The 21,305-nt window shown below is 39.1% G+C and overlaps 1 protein-coding gene across 3 annotated transcripts in view; it reads right to left on the reverse strand.

Moving 5' to 3' along the window:
* CNTNAP5 (contactin associated protein family member 5) overlaps positions 1 to 21,305 on the reverse strand; it is a 316,013-nt gene that overhangs the window by 113,254 nt on the left and 181,454 nt on the right. For all 3 annotated transcript variants that reach the window (XM_052792720.1, XM_052792721.1, XM_052792719.1), the window contains exon 11: positions 13,835 to 13,941. In XM_052792720.1, coding sequence (XP_052648680.1) covers positions 13,835 to 13,941 — 107 coding nt within the window. The remainder of the gene's footprint in view (positions 1 to 13,834; positions 13,942 to 21,305) is intronic.

Raw genomic sequence — 21,305 nt, forward strand, 5'->3', positions numbered from 1 at the left:
TGATTTTTTTTCCACTTACTTAAACATTTACCTGATTATACTGACAAGGTTATGCTCTGTAACAGCTTATGATTGTTCAACTAATTGTCAGCAAATACAATAAAAAACACAGATTGACTTAGCAGATACATCAAGACTTCCTTTTTTCTTCCTATGAGATGAAGTTATTTGGAAGACACAGTAACAGAAATGCAAGCAAACAGAATTACCCCTAATCTTCAAGTAAGCTTTTGGGTGCTCCCAGTAGCCAAACACACAGAAATATACTTGGACATCATCTTTGGCTGCTGCAAGTTCAAATCTATCTTTTTCTTACCTCTTAATTTTAAGAGCACATTTAGCTACTATTTGCACATTCGTATACGATTATACAGTAAATGCTGGACTTACACAGATTGGGATATACTCAGGGGAATTTATGAATAACTCATTTGTTAGCCACTACAAATCTTTTTTCCAAGCTCCCCACTCTTCAGGCAGCAGATCAGTACAGTTAAACTTGATATGGCATAATATCTGCCGTGTTGAGGTTGTAAATAAAATTGCAAAGTTCCCAGTACCTTTCATCTGGAAAGAACTCAAGGAGATTTACAGACCAACTGCAGGGAGAGCACTTCTCACCCTTTCTGAAACGCGGTCCCAGCCTCTCCCACAGAAGGCAGCAATTGCTCTGCACCAGCAGGAATAGTTCCTCATTCCCACTTCTGTGCACACATGGACTCACATGCTTCCTTTCTCCTCATTCCCTAAAAATGGTTTCTCTAATGAAACAGATTTCAGAAAGACTTAAATAGCGAGCCTGAAGTAGCCTCATCTGACTACTACTCTGAAGAATGCTATAAGATAGTTCATTACTCAGTTTTTAATGAAATTTGGACATTTCTTCACTTCTGCCAACAAAACAGAATCACAGTTCTAGGGGCTCCCATCCCAAACTTGCTATGAATTAAGAGTCTTGCCAGTCAGTCACTTGTACCACTTGTTGAAATATGCTTTCCCCTTGTACGTTTCTCTCTTGACCAGGTATCTTTAGCAGGCAGAACATCACTAAGTGCTAAATATGCACAGCATTATCCTTCCTGGAGTTAAGAAGCTGCTTAAGGTACCCAGCACCTGGTGAGACAGTGCTTTAATTAGTATCCATCCTATAATAAACAGAATTAAGAAAGCTTCTTCCTGACAGTCATTAGCCTGATGTAGAAAGCACTGTAGGAGTCCAGAAGATCTCTAAATTCCCTCTCTGATAGTTGGCCAAGAGTATATGTTAAATGCAAATAAAATAAAATCCCCAAACCAGAACCCATTTTTCCACTATTCACAACCTGAGGGGCCAACAGAGAGTCCCTCAGTCGCCAAAGTGCTGACAAAAGCAACTGGGATATGGAGGGTCAGGAGAGAGACCGTAACAGGCAATTAAGTAAGCAATCAAGGAATCACGGTTTGATCAATTTGCAAAGTTCTCAAACTGCAGTTTACTTAGTGAATTTGCTGTCATCATCATTACAGGACACTTTATCTTGCCTCATTAGGGAATATGCCAATTGCTTCCTCTGAATTGTTTGCTGAGTAGTTTTTAAGACAAAGGATGGTGCAAGGGGCAGAGACATAAAACTAATATGTTGTCAGTGAACTGGCACAGCTAGAAACTCATTCTTCATCACAAACTTTTTCTTACTAAGTGTTTTGTTTCTTCTTGACTGTCATTTTGGCTGGAGCCCAGACATACTTTTTTCAAATTAATAAGAAAAGATATGAAGATTCAGCCATTAATAATGTGGGCATATGCAAACAGAGATGATCTACTCACCTTTAGATGGCCCCTTTGTCAGTGTAACTTTGGAAAGAAAAGGCTGTATAGATCTAGAAATCACACTAGGGGTGCTCAACTGGTGTAAATCTGAAGGGATGCACAAGCTTCAGTGAAACTACAGTTATGTCTGCCAGGAGAAAATCCATCCTGGTATGTTTTCCTTCTGGTTATATGAGAATTCCAGCAGTAAATACTGGGGAGTAGCAGAAGAAGTCAGAAAAGGCTATGAACCTCGAGCTCTAGCACATAAAACATATTCTAACTATCATGACTTAGAGAAAAGCTGTTTTGGTGGACAGTTTATTTTGTAGCTGTACGCTCAAAGTTTCGCATGTCTGTATCTTAAGCATTTGGTACTGCATATTTCTAGAGTGGATGGGCCATTGCTTTTAGTTCTCTATTTTGCTATTTTATGCTGTATAATGCATCAAGGATAAAATGGTATTTGTTTTCCAGTCACTGGCAGATGCCCCCACAGACATTTCAAGTGCACCATCCATTCCAAGCTCGCTCAATGCCATTGCAGGCTGAGCCAATCGCTTGTTTCAGAATAAAGTTATGCAATTCCATTTGCTAAAAAAGGCCCTATTACTCCAGTAACAACAACTTGAAGCTGTCTTTATGGTTCAATGAAAGACAAGATCACTTTGCAGTCATTCTTCTCTTTATGCAATCAGAAATATCATACAAGAGTAAAAACCAGACGAACAGTCAGCTGTGACTGTAAAGACCCCAGAGCCTTAACTTTGAAAACTGCCTTCATATTTATTTTCTGTTTTGTGCCAGGCTTCTCTGATGTAGACAGAGATGTGGTCGTTTTGGGAACAGTAGGAAACCATTATTGTAGTTGCATTAAAGAGTCACCAACCACTTATTCATGTAATAGGGCCTCACTTTCAAAAAGCAAGCAGCAAGTGTAATCATGAAACTGTTGACAAATGCATACATTTTAATGTCAACCAACATTTGCAGTAATTCCACCTTTTTAATAAAGGAGAGGTATTCATCAGTTCATTCAGAGTAGAACCCATCAACAATTTTCAAGCATTATTTTGAAATTAAAAAAAAAACACAAACAAAACCCAGTGATTTTGTTCCTTTCTGTGAAGCATTTTAACAGTGTTTATACTTTCACTTCTTTGAGTTTGTTTTCAAATTTTAAAACATTCACCAAAATGAGACTAAAACAACAAAAATAATGTTCTTTATAGGCTGCTCATGCAAAGCTTGTTTTCTCTTTAAAATGCTTAATCAAGCACTTTTTTGAAAACATAATTTCAAAAATAAAACCTCTAAGTTGTCTTTTGTCTCAAAGAAAGAAGATCAGTTTTCCTTCTCCCACGCTCCCACACTTTTTTTGGACTAATTTTGACTTATACCAGCCATTGAAGATAAAATGATAGTTTCCAGCAACATTTGTTTCGCTGAGTCAGAACCACTGAAAATCACTGTGTATGACTTTCAGCCCCTGCTGCGTTTCCTCAGGCTCTTTTGGGAACAAGCTGCACTGCCATGCAGCAGTAGGACTGCAGTTCCTGCCACCGAATTCCCACAGGCATTCAGGATGAAGCTGCTTGCTTCATGGAGTTGCATCATGCTAGTGCTCGATGGAAAGAGATGTCAACAGCGTGCGTGAACCCATGGTACCCCCCTGCAAGTATGGCTTGAACCTCAGTCAGGTATGGCAGGTAAAAACATTAGGGTAAATTACAGTGCAAGGCAAATAACGAAGTGTGAAAGGTGTCACGGGCAGAGTTTGGCTGATGGGCTATTGCTGGTAACAGTTGCTGTTCCAGGAAGACAAAAGAAGAAACAGCTTGACTCCAAGGTCCCAGATTTAGTAAGGGAAACCGGACATCAGAAATATCTGTTTTACTTGGTCACAAAGAGACTGGATGTCTTTTATTGCCTTTTTTTTGTTTTTTTTCCCCAAAATTACTTATACGCTATAACATTGGACCCTGTGCTGACATTTTTGCAGTGCTCTTTAAGGAACTTTTTTAAAGGCTACTGCTGTGTTTCACAAAGAAATTTAAAATCGTCCCAGAGTTAGCTACTGAAACTGATGCAGCCTGAGAGCCCCATTTTTCATACCAAGAGCTGTTTCCCTAAGTACTATATGTGCTCTTGCCTTCCCGCTAGGATAAGCCGTGCTGATGGTGTTCAGGCATGCACAATACTGACAGAGTTCAAGATATCTATCTCCCAACCCCTTATAGTCCTCTGTGAAACACATATACCCAATTTCTCCCTCAGGTATCTCTTTCAGACTTAAGTATCTCAAATTAAACTAGCTTTTCAGATCAACAGCTCATCCCATCAGAGCATTCATTTTGAACACTGCTTTACTCACTGATCATGAGGACCATCTTTTCCTTTAGTTCTCACTTCTCATCTTCCCAGGTGCTTAAGAAATGCTTTGTCAAACTTTGATCAGCACTTATAAAATAAACACTTTATCCCCAGTCAGATCAAAGTCACACAATTCTACATGTTCTCTTGTATCTCCTGGGATATAAAGATTTATAAGCTCAAAAATCAAAATTATGGATCTGAAGCATACACATCCCATATTTTTTCAAGCCGCACACACTACAGGCCTACAGAAGCATCCTAGCAAAACTATAAATACGCACTTTGACTGATCAAGTTTCAAGCTATAGATCCATGATTCAGACTTCAATGCCAGAAAGTCAGGAAGAGATTTTAATGTCGTTATAACAACCTATTTTGACCTTTTGTGTAAAATCAACTATGGAATTTAATTTTCTAATTTCTGCACCAAGAACCTTGTGGCTGGTCAGCCAGAGCACACGCAGTAGCTCTCTGCACCCCACAGTCAGGTCCAAGAGGGTGGGGGTCCCTCTTAGCTTGGCTCTGCAACTGAAATTTCAGCCTTGATTCAATATGCTGCGAGAGCCTGACAGGTTTTAAATATGAACAATTTCATCACTGTTCAGCTCTCTGAAGTATCTTGAACCTGTTAATCCAACTGTTTTAATTACAGTCCTTAAACCAGAAGAGATTGTACCCCTGCCGTAGCTGAAATCTTTATCAGCACATGGCTGAGCGCAAACATTTGCAAGGTCAAACTTCCATCGTTTCCAATAAAACATCTTTTTATTCAGTTTTTCACTGACTACCTGTTACTACAGTGACATTTGGCTTCCAATCTTACTTTTGCCCTAACCAGTTCACCTGCAGTCTCCACGATAGCCTTCACTAAGCACAGGGTTACTGTTCCATTGTGGAGCTCCCTGGCAGATAAGCCTTCAGCTGGCCTCAGCTTTCCTGAGTACTCAACAACTCTGTTTCCTTTGCCCCCATGTTGTTAACTTATAAAACCTCTCCTCTCTCTCAGACCACTTGAATTTCATCTTTCACCTCCACTTCCATTTCAGCTAAAAAAAAAAAAACCCAAAAACAAACAAACAAAAAAACCCAAGACTGTTCTTTGTGCAAAGAACTGAACTCCTGCAAGTAATCCCCAGGGAGCAACATATTTAAAGTCCCCTCTCTTCAATGGACGAATGAACTTGTTATTCACCCAGTGAGATGCACCCCCTACCCATATTTAAAATAGTGCAGGCTGTTGGACTTAATACAAAGGTTACAGTATCCAGACTTCAGTTTTACTACTGGGAGACCAGGCAATGTAAACCTCTCTCCCTGCCACCCGGTAGTACATTACTGGCACAGATAAAACCAAAAGCGTAAACTCCAAATCAAAAGCAATTTGTTAGGTTGTGTTTTTTTATCAGAGGAATCTGACCTTTTCAAATTTAATGGACACCATTTTCCTCAAAAAATAAAAGTAATTAAATGTAAACCTTAAAATTTCCCAATATTTCTTTCCTACTGTACTGCCAATTACTTTGGAAATTGATCACACACATTTCATTGCAAATACTGTGAGCTGGAGATTCAGATTTTCAGCTGTACTAGTTATGATTACCAAAATGAATCCTGTAGTATTGCTGTTTCTAGATTAGAATCTCATAATCTAATAAAAGTAGCTGATAATTTTCAATTTCTCAGAGGGAGATAACATTTTATGGTGATTTAATAAATAAAATACATTAAAGATACCTAAAGAACTTTAATTCTTGATTTCATTGGGAGGTGTTGACATCATCCACTCCTCAGCTAAAATTCAGCAGCGAGATGCATGTTGCTTTTACCACTTCTAACAATTGCACAGTCATGAAAAATTGTAGGCAGAATACTTATTGCCAGGTCATTTGGAACTCATTTCATTGCTTCATAATTCTTTACATCTTAGATGCAAAGAGTAATAATAATCCCTACAATAATTATTATTATTGTATTCTGAGGTGAAAAGTTAAGTACTGGTTAGACTGGAAAGGCCAGTAAAAGCTGGGGATTCAGTCTGTATCTGCAACCAGGCCTGGACTGACCTTGGACAAATTGATAGGCGCAAATGCCAACACAGACCGAATTAAGCATTCTCACCAAAACTCTCAGAGCTCCTGGAGGCAGACTGGAGGTGACTCTTTCACCCTTTGCTTGTTATACCTCAGGCCTGACAGTTTTGTTCTTACAGGCTCAGAGTAATGAGTGTTCAATCAAGGGTTTTTCTAAATAACAAATAAAGCAACATGCAATGGGAGGTTTCTTCTCATTCCAACAGCAGAGGGATTAGTACAGGCAATGAACTCTGGGAATGATTGTCATTCTCACCCTTATAATACAATTGTCTTGTTAAATGCCAGAAAATGAAATCTGTACTCTCAAAAACCGGATTTTGACAGCTCTGCTATTGACAGACTAATGCAGTCTCCGCTGTGATGTGCCTGGATGACAGAAGGCTTATTTTCCCTTTTTAAAATATGTATTTACTCATCTGATAAATAATGTGTTATTTCCATAGATACCTTTAAAATTACTTTTACCACAATGTGACCTAAATGGATGTTCGGGAGGGATCCTTCCATTACTCTTAGGGATTAGACAATTTCCTACAGTTCAAACTAAGGCTCCCCCCAGCCGAGATACGAAAGGTCACGTCAGCCCGTCCTCCCCTGTCGCTTCCCTGCTGAGGTTTGAAGGCGGCTGTGTCAGTCACGTACCCCAGCAGCCCCTGCCCAGTCCTGGTGCAGGGTGACCTGCAAGTCCTGCTGCTGCAAGAAAGCAGTCAGGGAGACCTCCACCACTTTTAAGAGCAATGTTGGAGGGAAAGGAGAAATCAAAGACTTGAAGAATACCACGCAAAGCATGGTATTTCAGCCTTGCTTTTGAAAGTATGGGCGTCTCTGTGGTGACGGTTGCATGTGACACAAGCAGGCTTCAAAAGGGATTGAGTTAGTCCACCACATACTCTGTTCTGCAGTAAAATCCCGAAGTCGAATATTCTCTGTGTTATCTATAAGGAAATGTCAGGCAAAGGAAAAAACTTTTTTTAAATGAACACCACTGAGAAATCAAGATGTACAATTTACAGGTATACAAACTGAAGGGGAAGCATTAATAAGACGGTAACTTACTACAAAATAAACAATCAAAATTCATATGCCAGAAGCATGGTGCGAACAAAAATATGCAGGAACACCAAGTACACTACTGAAGGCTTGATATTTATATTAAACGTGTTTTGTTTAGTCAAAGAACACCAATGTGTTCAAATACACATGGAAAAAACCTATTCCAAGAATCTCAGACGGGAAAACTGGCTACTTAGGACATGCAAATTACATGACCAGACACACTGTTAGACACCTGGCAGACTGAAACTCTCTGAAACTCGTTTGCCCAGCCAGCAAAATGTATGCATCTCCCTAACTTGGAAAACGGGAGAATTACCACATCCATGGCTGGTGCTTTAAGATACAGCTTCAGTACTGCTAACGATCTGGCTGAAGCTATATTAAGCTTTTCAGATCAAAAATGATATATGCGGTAAGCATATTAATATTAAAAAATACATTTTCAAGGCCTGAAGTTATGTTAAGTTTATGTCATATCAGCGACTATATGACATTTCCATTATTGGATGGATCTTTCCTCCAGCAATTACCTAGGCCAATAAGACACATGCCTGCATGTGCAAGATAGATCACACACCAAAGCAAATAACCAGAATTAAATTACATTCTGTTAATTATCACCTTGCAAAGCTTTGAGACATGTTGACATCCCCAGAACATGAAGAATAAAACCATTATTTTTTATTTCTTATCATCTTTTATATCAATGTTCAGCACTCTTTGGAATAAAAAAATACACCCAAGACTAAAGGCCATCTGAAAACTATCATATATAAAAATAATAGAAATGCAGAAGGGGAGGATGAGGCTTTCTAAGGGACTAGCATAACTCAGAGGAAGAGGAGATTACTAATCATTACCTTGCAATAAAGTTATAACATTCTATATCTCAGGGCCATTTTACACTGGTCTACTGCTTTCACTACCACATGATAGTTACAAGGAGAATTAATAGTATGAGAGAGATGACTATGCAGGTTTTAAACTATGAACTTTCAAATAAAAATATTTTGTGTATATATATATATATATATATAAAATACACACCTGGAATTCCTCTCCCTCTGTTTCTCTCTCTCTCTCTACACCTATAATTCTGATCTAGCTTCAGGTGCCTACTGTATGTCTAAGCTAAGACAGCCTTCCTCTACAGATGACAGACACTAGCGTGCTTCAGAGGTGGTCCATGAACTTACCATGGACACCCTATCTCACAGTGAGATTAGTCAAGTTCTGAAAATAGCTCACACTGTTGGAGAGAGAAAGAGAGAGAGAGCAGACCACTATCTTAGATTAGATGTCACAGTATCAGACAGCAAAAACTAGATGAGCTGAGTCTGACCCAGGCCTTTTTCCCAAGCTGTGTACTAATATCAGTGTTTCTACCTAAAAAAGGAAAACAGAAAACAAACATTACAGTATTATCTATTTTGCTATGGTTCACATATGTGATTACATAAAGGATCCTCTCCTATCTATCTAGATTATATCAGACTACTCCAATACCTGATGGATCAGTAGGCTATGCACCACACTGTAGAAATGGGGAAAGTATCTATTGTTAGAAAGGCTTCAGCTGAGCTAATCTTCAACCTATTTAAATGCAAGCTGTGTGAAGCACATTTAAAAGATAAACCAAGAAGCAAAACCATGCATTTTACAGACTGAAAATAAGATTGTATCCTCAAAGCACTGTCTTAGCTACAGATCAGCTCAAGTAGGAGTCAGCAAACAGTAGTTTCAAAGGAAAGAATCCATACCATTTCAGTAGACGATATAGATCACACACTTTCTAATATACGTGCAAATTGGATCTTATTCCCAACAGATGTAGAGAAACTAAGGCACAACAAAACTCATATACGAGCAAATATAACTCACCTACTGTTGGTTTAATATCCTATAGGGTTATTCCATGACTCCTAGTTTCCCCAAACTGCAGGCAGTGAAATGGGTACCCGGGGACAGTCAGCACAAGTTCTACATTTCCCATCAAATTGCATGTCCACATGCATTTGTGACAGCAAGGCACTAGCACATGGTTTAGAGTTTCACAGCTACAGATAGTCCAGAGATGAAAGCACAACTGCTAATCAGTGCTGTGACTAGCTGTACTAGTTTTGGCTTGGATAGAGTTAATTTTCTTCATAGTAGCTAGGATGGGGCTATGTTTTGGATTTGTGCTGAAAACAGTGTTGATAATGCCGAGATGTTTTTGTTACTGCTGAGCAGTGCTTACACAGAGCCAAGGCCTTTTCTGCTTCTCACCCCAGCCCACCAGCGAGCAGGCTGGGGGGGCACAAGGAGTTGGGAGGGGACACAGCTGGGACAGCTGACCCCAACTGATACAAGGGATATCCCAGACCATGTGACATCATGCTCAGCATATAAAGCTGGGGGAAGGAGGAGGAAGGGGGGACATTTAGAGTGATGGTGTTTGTCTTCCCAAGTAACCGTTACGTGTGATGGAGCCCTGCTTTCCTGGAGATGGCTGAACACCTGCCTGCCGATGGGAAGTAGTGAACGAATTCCTTGGTTTGCTTTGTTTGCACACGTGGCTTTTGCTTTACCTATTAAATTGTCATTATCTCAACCCATGAGTTTTCTCACTTTCACCCTTTTGATTCTCTCCCCCATCACACCAGGTGGGAGTGAGTGAGCGGCTGTCTCGTGCTTAGCTGCCGGCTGGGGTTAAACCACAACCCTAGCCAATAAGAAGATGTGAATTGCACTGGAAGCTGGAATGATGAGAGGTAAATCCAAATCCTCTTTCCCCATTGGAAGAAAAAAAACAAACCAAAACCCACAAAAAGACTTGAAAGGTATTGATAATATTCCATGTGGCAGCTTGCAAAGGAGGATTAACCATTACTAAACAGAGAAATGGACTTGTGCAGCAGGCAGTAAGCTATGCAAGAAAGAAACAACCTATTCAGAAAACATTCAGACTCTTCCCATGTTACTGAAACTCAGAAAACACCAATGGGCTTTAGCACTGTTTTACTTGTATTTACAGCTATGTTCAGAGACGAGGAGGAGAACAGAAGCAGGACCAGATGAGACTTCATAGTGAAACTTGTCTACCACAGAATAGCCATTTAACAGGACATGACCCTACACCCTTTCAGTGGTGGACCCTCATCTGGATCAGGTAGATTGCCACACCTCCTGTGACAGTTTAGGAGCTTTCAGGATCAGAAGGGATTCTGAGTGAGCAGGAGGATACCTGAGGTTTGCAGAAAATTGACTGCCTCCAGGAAGATTATATTAAGGCCAAGTCTAGACCCAGCTAGTTCTTTATATGTATCTTGAGATGTGTACTTTTCCTTCATTGACGTGTCTTGAATTTCAACTACACCCGTTTTCAGTCATGACAGACACAATCTTGTCCCACGTATCTGACGTGGTCATGCAAACATTGTCCCAGCTGTGTCTTCTCTCAACTTACTGTTCTGCCCTGCCACTGTCTACATCCCCTCTGTTGCATCAAAGGCAAACTATTTATCTTTGCTTTTCATGGCATGTTTCAAACCTAGCTACCTGTCATGACTCTGGCATTTGCTCTGTCAAAAATGTCAAAGTCCTCTGGCCATAGCCTTATATTTTTCAAACAAGCACATTATTGCTTTCTCCCATATCACTCCTTCATGCCTGCAAGCATTCAATTTCTTCCTCTTTTTAATCTCTACCTTATGACTTTTTGCCTACAAGAAAGCCTAGCAATAATTATGAACCTGGTAGACTGAAACTGCCACCTATGACGCTGATGAAGACTTTCTGGCACTCCATCACCTGCACCAGCATGGTTTTTTCCTCTCAGAAGCTTCAGTGAAAACTCTTTGGATCAGGGATAGTCTGTATTGTTAGCTGTTCCTCACAGCAGGATCCAGTGTGGTCCATGAATATTTGGAAGAAATCAGTAAGATTGCTTATGTATCAACCACAAAACGTATTTCAACACTTTGCAGATGATGACAGGAAGTTAGGGACAATGTATCTTCAGCTCTCAGTTCTTAAAATGGTAAGGTGTCCCAGTCTGAGCTGGTAAAACATAAATCAATTAATTCTAGTTTGCAGATGCATGTCATGCAGTTCTTCCTGAAAGCATGGCCAGAAATGGGTCTTTTTACATTGTTCAACCAGTGGCACCACCTTTTACAAACACCACATCAAAAAGAGGCAAAAACCACACTGAAGAAACTCAGACAGAAAAGAAATCCAGCTAACAACAAAACTATTCATACTATGTTTGACTTGTAGCAGATTGCCAGTTAAATCTTTCCACTGTTGCTGCATGGACTTGGGTCTGAAGGGCAGTTCAATAAAAGAAATAGCCTCTCCAAAGTGGTACAAGTTCAATTTTAAGCCTGTCAGCCTCAGTGTTCTAGTAAAAATCAAAATCTGTTGAGATAATGTTTCAAACCTTAAGAAATTAGAAGTTTTACTTTGCTAGAACTACACTGAATTACATGACTGGAAGAGTTGCCTGTACATTGAGGATATTCTGGAGTTATGCTGTGATCAGATCTGCGGCTTTCATTCACCTGCTACAAGGTACTCCTGTACGTCAACCGCTATCAGCTGAAAGCGATAACGTCTCTTGTTCTGCAGGTTTCTTATCAACAGACTGCATTTGCCCACCGGCTTTGAAATGGTTTCATTGCACATTTCAAGCACATGAATGCATTCCTCCAGACTAACGTTGCTATTTTTCAGTATTGCTTGGCTTACAGGGCAGCTGGCTCTACAATCTAGCTGGAATCAAATTAGCTGTTGATAATATGGTTGTAAATAAGCTGAGCAGCTGAATAGCTGTACATCACATGTGTGCGCAGCTTGATCTGCTGGAAAGTCTGAAAACAAGATCTTCCTGAGAAACTTTTCAGAGTAGTTTTTACATCAGTGAACCTTAAATATCTGCAGCTATGTATGTGCCTTTGAGAGCGCAGACACCAGTTCACAGAAGCAGGAGCCTTCACTAGGCTCCATGCAAACGTCCATAGGGAAAACTAGTCATGAACCAGTCCTCTGCAATAATGAGATGGTCTCCTTTGGACACAAGCCACACCGAGCTGGCACAGACATAGTGAGCCTCAGGCCCTGAGCTAATATGACAGCACAGATGTAGCCTAGAGGTTAGCATCCCTGATTGCCTTTGATGGTCAATAGCGACAGGCTCTTCCTTCCCCAAAGAGCCTCTCCCTTCCCACCAACCGATTTGGCCATCTAGTTTTGTACCAACCATCAGCTAGTGTAAATACTCTGCTATGGCCTCTATCACTGCATGTATTCTGAGTTGGGTTTGGAGGCTTCGAAGAGGGGTGATGCCTTTTGGAACAACAAAGGCATTGGACAAAAAGTAAACTCTCTTTTCAAAACTATAACCTTAGCATTTTTCTTCCCATCCTTCATCTGGCTTGGCATGATTTCTGCACCAAACCCTTAGCTTCCTTTGTGCTTACAATGTAGAGTTCAGGTGACGAATCTATGAATAGACCTCTCAACAGCCTCTCCCATCAGCTGCAGACCCCACACCACAAATGATTTCACCCTTAATTAGCAAACCATTAAAGTCTCCAGAATTACAGTACAGTTGCCAATATTCTCAGCTTCAAACCACTAAGTACCTTCTCTTCTCTTTGGCTTTTTAGCTTAACAGGGAAAAAAATGCATCTCTCACCAATCTCATCCTATCTGCGGTCTAAGTGCTCATCAAACACCTGGAGTGGTTATAGTGGTATTCCTGGAATAGTTATTCTTACTATTTTTTTCTCTCTTTATTTCCAGTGATAGAACAGGAAGTTTACCTTCATTTTCTAACTGGTTTCCTTTTTAGTCAGCTGTATGAACAGGCTTTATTTTGGCTTCCCTTTTCTCTCTCTATTTTTTATTAGAATTCCCAGCATGCTGTGCCTCTACTTTTTTTTTTAAACCTTTAAAACCTTAATATTCCTTTTGCTGTGGATTTCAGTAGCTAAATTCTTCATGTACTGCCACTGTTTCAGACACTGTATCCTTGCTAATAGCAGCAGCCCAAATAATAGTTCAGCAAAATTCCAAAATTATAAACCATCAAAACTGGGTTCTTGCAACATGAACTTTTTGATAATCTAAAAGCAAAGAAGCCCATGGTGCCAAGACTGATGTACGGCCCCAAACACAGATTAAAATCACCCAGCTCAGCCCAGCTAAATTCAACTAAATGTCTAATGACCAATGTGTCTACAGTGTGTATGTAACATAAATGAATTTAAGATTCCCCAAATCAATGTATAATGTGAGGAAAAAATGTGGAAAATTCATTAAAATAACTTCTGTTTTCTCCAAAATATTTGTCAAGAAACATGCATTTTTGCCATTGGATTCCTGTGCGTTCCCAGCCCAATTCTTGACCTGTTCAAACCATGTCAGAACGTGCTACATCCTATAATATGATACGACTTCTCACAAAGCTGCTTTCTAGTTTATGTGCATCTTGACATACCAGCTGTAATAGAAAACACTGTACGTGTTTACTTACAGTTATGACAGGTAGCTCCCATGTAGCCTGTATCATTACAATCGCAGTAAAAGGTGGTCCAGGACTGAGAGCATTTTCCTCCATGTTCACAGTAGTTGGGTAAACATCTAATTGGAGACATTTTTTAAAAAATGTAATTAATTATAAACATTTCTGTAAAAATAATGTGCTGGAAAAAATAATTATAAAACTGTCTCAATTCCCCATTCACGCAAGAGTTTCCTCGGGCTGAATCACTGTATAATACCTAAAATAATTACTTATTCCTCTGATCTGTGATTGACTTCAAATACAAGCACTGAAGACAACAACATTTAATGTATCCAGCAAGTCGGTAAAGATCACTCTCAGTAAAAACATTCCACTTGTCTCCACTTACTAGCAATTACAGTTTCACAAACTTTCTGAGCACAAAGAAGGATGAGTAACAGGTGAAAATGCTATTGAAGCTTGTTTCAAAGGAGAATCCCCTGTTCTCTGATTAAACAGGCATCATTGTTATCAAAATTAGGCTGAGTTACACTTGTGGTAACACAAACAGCATGAAAATCTCAGAAGTGAGAGGAAAAATATGCTTCAATTATGAGTTCTGTACTCTCGCTTCTTTCCCTCATTTTAGTTGGTATGCCTCTAAAGTATTATTGTGAAGCAAATTATTAAAAGAAGAAAGAAGCACAACAGCATGCGTCTTGGGAAGTGAACACAAATAAAAGCTGTGGGAGATAAATTCAGTCTCCAGGACAGGAAGTGAATGCTGATCTGAACTACGCTGGTGTAAACACAAGCAGCGCAATGGAGTTACACCAGCCTAAATGGAAACAGACATTGTTCCATTGTTTGCCTTTTCTTTCCTTTTCTTTTCTCCCCTTACTGTATATTAGATAATCTCTTTTACACTGTATGTTTGACTTTTGAAAAATGAGTAACTTGTTTATATCACCGATTCAATTGTGATGGGTGGGTGGATAGAAACCAGGCAATCAATTTGTCTCATACACACCAGCACTCCACTAGGGTTTGCTTTGCTGTAAATTAAGCTTCAAAACCCCTTTTATGGCCCAGATCTTTCCGTGGTGTTAGTGGTGAAGTCACTGAGGCTACCTAGATTTGTACTAGCTGAAGACATGATTTTATTGAAGTTCATCTCACCCTTTTGTAAATGTTTTTTCATTCAAGTGAGCATATTGCCTTTAACTGTGGCTTTCAGTCTGTTTCTTGTAGAATCCTTACAATTAAAACGCTTTTCAAGTGTTCAAGCAGAAAACCTGTATGTTGCTAATAGTTGTAGTCTTCACCAGTCTCCCGAGCCCCACTGGCCAGGCATTAACAAACTTACTTGAGTCCAAGGCTGTTTAGAGCTCCCGAACATCGACAACCCAAAGAAACCTGTGTATGTGCATAGAGGCCTATCAGACCAACCTCTCATCCTCAATATGCTGTATGCAAGTACATGCATACATATATATACTCGTCTGTACAAGTGTGAGTCTAGAACTCAGGTTTACTCGATCGCTATTTATACCATCATACATAAAATTATAAAGATCATATAAAATATTAATATGAAAGATTAATTAATTTTTATTAATGCTTACTCAATTACTATAGTCATTATTTATTATTCAAATATTAGAGACATAAGGAATTCAGTAAGAAAGTATGATATTTATAGCTATCTGTAACATCTGTTAAAACAATTGTAAGATATATTGGTCTTATAAAAATCGTTGTTATGGTTTCTATTAATCATTGGGCTCAAATACAAAATGAGGAAAGAGAATGGGAAACACATGCCTGGTTTTCCAGCTCATTAGGGAGCTTTTTTCAGTGCTGTGGAGAACACCTTGTTTCTAAAACAAGAAAGATACAAAGCAGACAGCCAAAACTGTTGGTTTTGCCCCATCCTTACAAGGCAGGAACTCTAAGAAGGGATGAGATTTTGGCTTTTAATGGTATGCTGGGAAATCATCTAACAGAGCCTGACACCCTGCTGGTACAGTGACAGCCCAGCCAGCCCCTCTGCCATTACATCTACTCTTGGCAATAGTGAAGAGAGATTTAGAGGCTTTGGGTCGATGCTAAAGAAAGCAAGAGCAGCCTACAGGATGGCACAGACAGGACTGGCTGGTGCATGATCTGCACCCAGCTATGCTCTGCAGGACCGTGCCAGCTCCCTTGAACCAGCAACTCCCTAACAGCTTCATCCCAGAGGCTGCAGGAGAAGCACAGGGGTTCAACAGCTCTATGGTGATGTATATGAATTTTGCCTGTAAGAGCAGATTTGCTCATATTTGTGCTTTAGTCATGCCTGCCCTTGCCCTCAGCATATTGCCTGTACTTCTACCTGCTATTTGGTGATAAACGTTCATTTACGTCACCTGTAAAACAGCTGTAGTTATATTCACATCACAGGGTTGCTGGCGACAAGAAACATTCAATGTTAATAAAGCTCTTCGGAGAGGTAAAAAGAACAGTACTGTGTTATTATCATAATTTACATCATCAGTGTAATGGACAAATATGCTTTCTGCCTATTTTAAGCTACCTTTTGTTAATTAACCCAATGCAGTAGAGTTAATTACTAGTCATTTGTGGTTTGCCAAAGGCCTGTATCAGAGGCTTAGCCACATTTATTCCCTTAAAACAGTTTCCTTGTAAAGGCTTTACAAAGTTGAAGGTCACTTCTCATTTCTACTTGTCTTACAAATGCAGACACTTCTTCTTCCCCCAACTACGCACAAAACGCAAGTCAAACTAGCCATGTAAGCTTTTAATGATATTCATAAATTCAGAATTAAACCTTTTTTCTTCCTTAGTCTATTTTCTTTAATTAGCACCAACCGCATTGATCTTGGTTTTGGTCAGATAACTAACCCTTCTAAGAGCTTATGAAACAAATTTCTTTGCAAGTCTAATAATTACCATAATCCCATTCTAGCTGAGCAGTTGTGTCTTCATTAGAAGCACAATTTATTCTAATCGTCAGAGAACTCAAAATTAAGAAATAGCTATGATTAAAATTAATCAAGGCATGGATAAATCACAGGTTGTTCCATTTGCTAAATGTCCTGGATCCTCATGTTGAAGGATTTAATGACATACAATTTAAAATATAAATTAATATTTGCATTTTAGTATAATCAAGCAATTTTAGCAAAAAATGCAGTGGTATCACAGAATGTTTCATAGACAAAAGTTTGCAGCAGTCAGCCCCTGACCTATTTGCAATTGAAATGAACAAACAGATCAACTCAATTTTTGTGAGTATCATAAATGGGACACTTTGAAATTTAATGATTTGCCTAATACAGTTTGTGACAGACCAGGGACTCTGATCTTCCAGATTTCAGATTAATTCATAGAATATATCATGGTGAATGAATCTTATAAAAAAATAAATGAAGTAAATAAAATTTTCCCTCCTCCGGCCAAGCTGGAAAACACACACCTTAGCCATCTAAGCAATATGCAGGGCCTGCACAAAAGCATTCACTGTCCTTAGATTGAAACATTCACCTCCAAAACTGTATGTGTGCTTCCTTTGAATTCAAAGGACAAACTGCATAGAAATGATAGGGCACAATTTGGCCCTTTGATAGGAATGATGAAGAAATAACAATGACAAAATTACTTGAGTGGGAAGGCTGAAGGAGTTCTACACATTTGATGTTACACTTGACTTGAAATAAACGAAGTACATTCAATAAGCACCTCCTGGATTTTGTTATAGTCAGCACAACACATCCTGCCTGCACCACTCTCTATTCTTCTTAAATAGAGGGGAAAAAAAGAGAACTATCAGAGAGAGAAAGAAAAAAAGAGCACACATCCTCAATATTAAGACTGTCAATATACATCATTTTGAGACAACCACTAAGTTTCTAAAACTCAACAATGCCATAACAAGAAAACACGTGAAATTTAGAAGTTTTTCAATTAAGAAAGCATTTGCCTAAACATTATCTCAAATTCATTTAATTTCAGCATGTTTTCCTATTTATGGGCTGCAGCTATTTCATATATAATTAACAAAATATAGCATTAATAGGGATGACTTCATATAGTAGGCATGCATGTACGACAAACTCATGGTGTTACTGTAATGGCCTATACTTTGCTTCAGTAAAATGGTGTCTTTTCACTAATCTCAATAGATTGAGGCCAATTGCAACAGCATGGATTTTGGTCCTGCTCTGCTGAGCCATAAATCTGTGAAATTCCTTGCCAAAGGTTATTCTGGATACAAGAAATGGGTTCAAGGGGAGACCAGACAAGCATTTTGAAGAGAAATCCACCAATGTTACTACATAGACAACATGTAACAACTTCAGGGATTTACCAAGGGGAAAATAAATGAAGATCCGAGAGCATTAGAAAAGAAAGAACCACAGGAACACACCCCACTCTTATTTTCCCCTGGATGTCCGTTTGTGGCAAAATAGTGGGCTAGGTTTCCTTAACTAAACGGAGAAAAGAGAGCTACCAGAACCAGAGGGAGGGAAGGAGAAAGAGTGAGGAAAAACAATATTAAGACAGGCTGCAAAAGACTTAACACTCTCCAGATCTTTGGTTTTCCTCAGCACACATCCCCTCCTCATCACAACTCCCAACTTCTCCCTCCTCTCGCAACTTTAGAAAACTAAACAACAACTTTTAAAAAAGTATTGTGGTATACTTCAGTTTTTTCTTTTCTAAGCCATCTACATTTTCTTCCCTAAATTTATTATGTTATGAGAAGTCATGGAGTACAAACAAAACAAGAGTAATGTGAACAAAGACAATTTTTCTTTTCCATGCTGGAAATCATTTACTCTATCACACTGAATAGATGTAAAAAAACAAAAACAAAAAAAAACCAAACCAAAAAGGCATTTTTGTCATTTTAATAATTTGTCATAAAGGTAGTTTTTTCTTCTTTCTGAGATTTGCGAAACTTGATGACTGAACTTTTAAAATATATTATTATTTCTGTTGTTGGCCACCTTGGTTCTCAGATTCTGCACTTGCATACCACTGAGAGACCAACATTTAGAAGATCTGAACATTGATGCCAACTGCCCTCAGGCACATGGCTGGGACAGAACTGGGGGAGGAGGTTGTGCTGGGATTGGCACGAGTGAAGGGAAAAGAGCCTATTATCTATGCCTTAGATAAAAGGCATTTTTTTAAGGTTTGACTGCTTTGTTGTTAGAACACCTACATTTTTAATAGAGGTAAATGTGCTGACAGTTTGGCTTGGCATAAGCAGAAAGGATTTTATATAAATAAATCTGAAAATGAAAAAAGGGAAACAAATAAACCATCCTGTACAGACAGCTGTTCCATTTAGAATTCATCATTTTACAAAGCAAAAGCAGAAAAGCCATCTGCAAAAATCAAACAAACAAACAAGGACAGGATATTATATCGTACATACATAGTTGGCCTTTAATTTACCATGGGGTTGTACATCCCATGAATTTTTACTCTAAAGGAATAGCAATGGGGGTGAACTCTATTCAGGTATCCCCCAGAAACTCAATTCCACACTCAAGTGGGATTCCAAAAGCCCCTTAAGCAGCCCCCTACCAACCTTCAAACTGCCTTCTTTCTCCACAGGAGTCTCATTCAGGGCAAATCCCCTCTCCAGCACTAGTGGGAAGTCCCTCCACTCCGTATCAAAGACAAAAGCTAACTATCTCCAACTCCAGCATCTTTCCACAGGTACAAGTCATTGCAGTTATAGGAAGGAATTCACGCTGCTCAAACCAGTTCTGTAGTTACCCCTTACAGCATTTACTAAACACATTTTAAAGGATGAGATCAGCACTGCTCTTCATTACTCTGCAGTGGCATCATGTAAATGAGATTTGAATTCAGCACCGTTTTCTTGCTTCACGTGAAAATAAATAAAGGAACAAACTTATCTGGAAAACAAGAAGACTAAATTAAAACACGACCTGTCTCCAGTTCAGATGTGGTGATGTGAGCGTGGCAGATTAATCTGAAGAATCTGTCTTTATTTTGCTCTGAAACACAGTATTTCTACAGATCAGTGCACGTTTCGTGGGCACGATTCAGGCCTGAATCATTGTTTTCTGCAGCTGGTCTTGCATGCATGAAACGAAGTCAGGGAAAACAAAAAACCTTCAAATTAAGGCAGGGCAGGCAAAACCAGCTCATGGCATTGTCCAAATAATATGAGCATTCCCTTTCATTCACATTAAAGAAACACAAAGGACAGAAAATTTTGCCTTCTTCAGAGGTTGCATTTTCTACTGTGACTGCCTATTTTTACAGAGACTTTGCTTTGTACAAACATATTGTTGTTTTAAAACTACCACAGACCAAGCTCATCTGACAGCGCAAAGCTCATATACTAGTCCAAGAGCAGGGAATTCTTCTACATGGTTTTATTACACTTCATTGTCAGTCAGCCCTTAAGCTATCAGAGAGAGAAGCTCTGTCGTTACCTGCATTATCCAGCTAAGTTTAAACATTAGAATAGATACGAGATGATGGGGGCATGGGTCTTCAGAACTGCAGAGACTTTAATTCCAACCCCCAGGTTTTAGGTGTTTGTGGATTTGGAGTTTTTAAATTTTGCTCAGTTTTTCTGCATCCTGCCCTTCCACCCTAAAACTTGGGTGGTATTGAGGGGATTTCCAAGACTCGGACTCCGAAATGAGCTAACTGCAATGGTTTAATTACATCAGTTAGCACGTCTAATTTGTGATGTAGATGCATACTTTTGGGAAGGACCCAAGGGGTTCTTAACTCTCACAGAATGTCACGTATTCTTCTATTTCTAATACTGTTTTTTCCACTGTTTATTGATCTTTACAAGGGATTAAGTCATTAAGATAACTTTTTCACCTTTTCCTTCCCCACCATTTAATATAGTTTGGATTTAAGACATTTCCCCCCATCCATTTCCGCATCATTATTTCCAGTGTTTTGCTTTAGTTTTAGTACAGAGAAAGAGGGAAAAGATAAATTCTGTAAGGACAATTTGAAGAAAAAAGAGGCATTTCTAACAATATTGTAATTTTTGCTGCACAAACACAAAGCAAATTGTCAGTGTTTTACATAGTACCAACACAAGCATGAGAAAGGGAAAGTGTTTGAAAACCTGTCCACAATTTCCTTAATTAAAATAGAAACTGAAAGGAGACATGAAGCTTCAGTGTGCCCTGTGCTATTTGTAAACACATCCACTGGAGCCTACATTTGAAACAGGCAAGAGAGACAAAAGGTGAGGGGGAAAATAGTCACTCACAGGACTGAAGTGATATTTTTAAGGTGACACAAAAGATCAGAAGAACTATAAACCTGGACCATCAGATCCTTATAACTAGGCAGGACAGCCTCTTTTGTATGTAGCATTTGATGGAACAATTCTAGAAAAAGATCCAGGTATTACAGCATCTCAAGGTACGCAGTTTAAATGCTTTGTTTTGGCTGATCATGGAGATATAGGTGGGCAATATTC

This window comes from Harpia harpyja, chromosome 7 (genome assembly GCF_026419915.1).
Source record: "Harpia harpyja isolate bHarHar1 chromosome 7, bHarHar1 primary haplotype, whole genome shotgun sequence".
Classification (NCBI taxonomy): Eukaryota; Metazoa; Chordata; class Aves; order Accipitriformes; family Accipitridae; genus Harpia; species Harpia harpyja.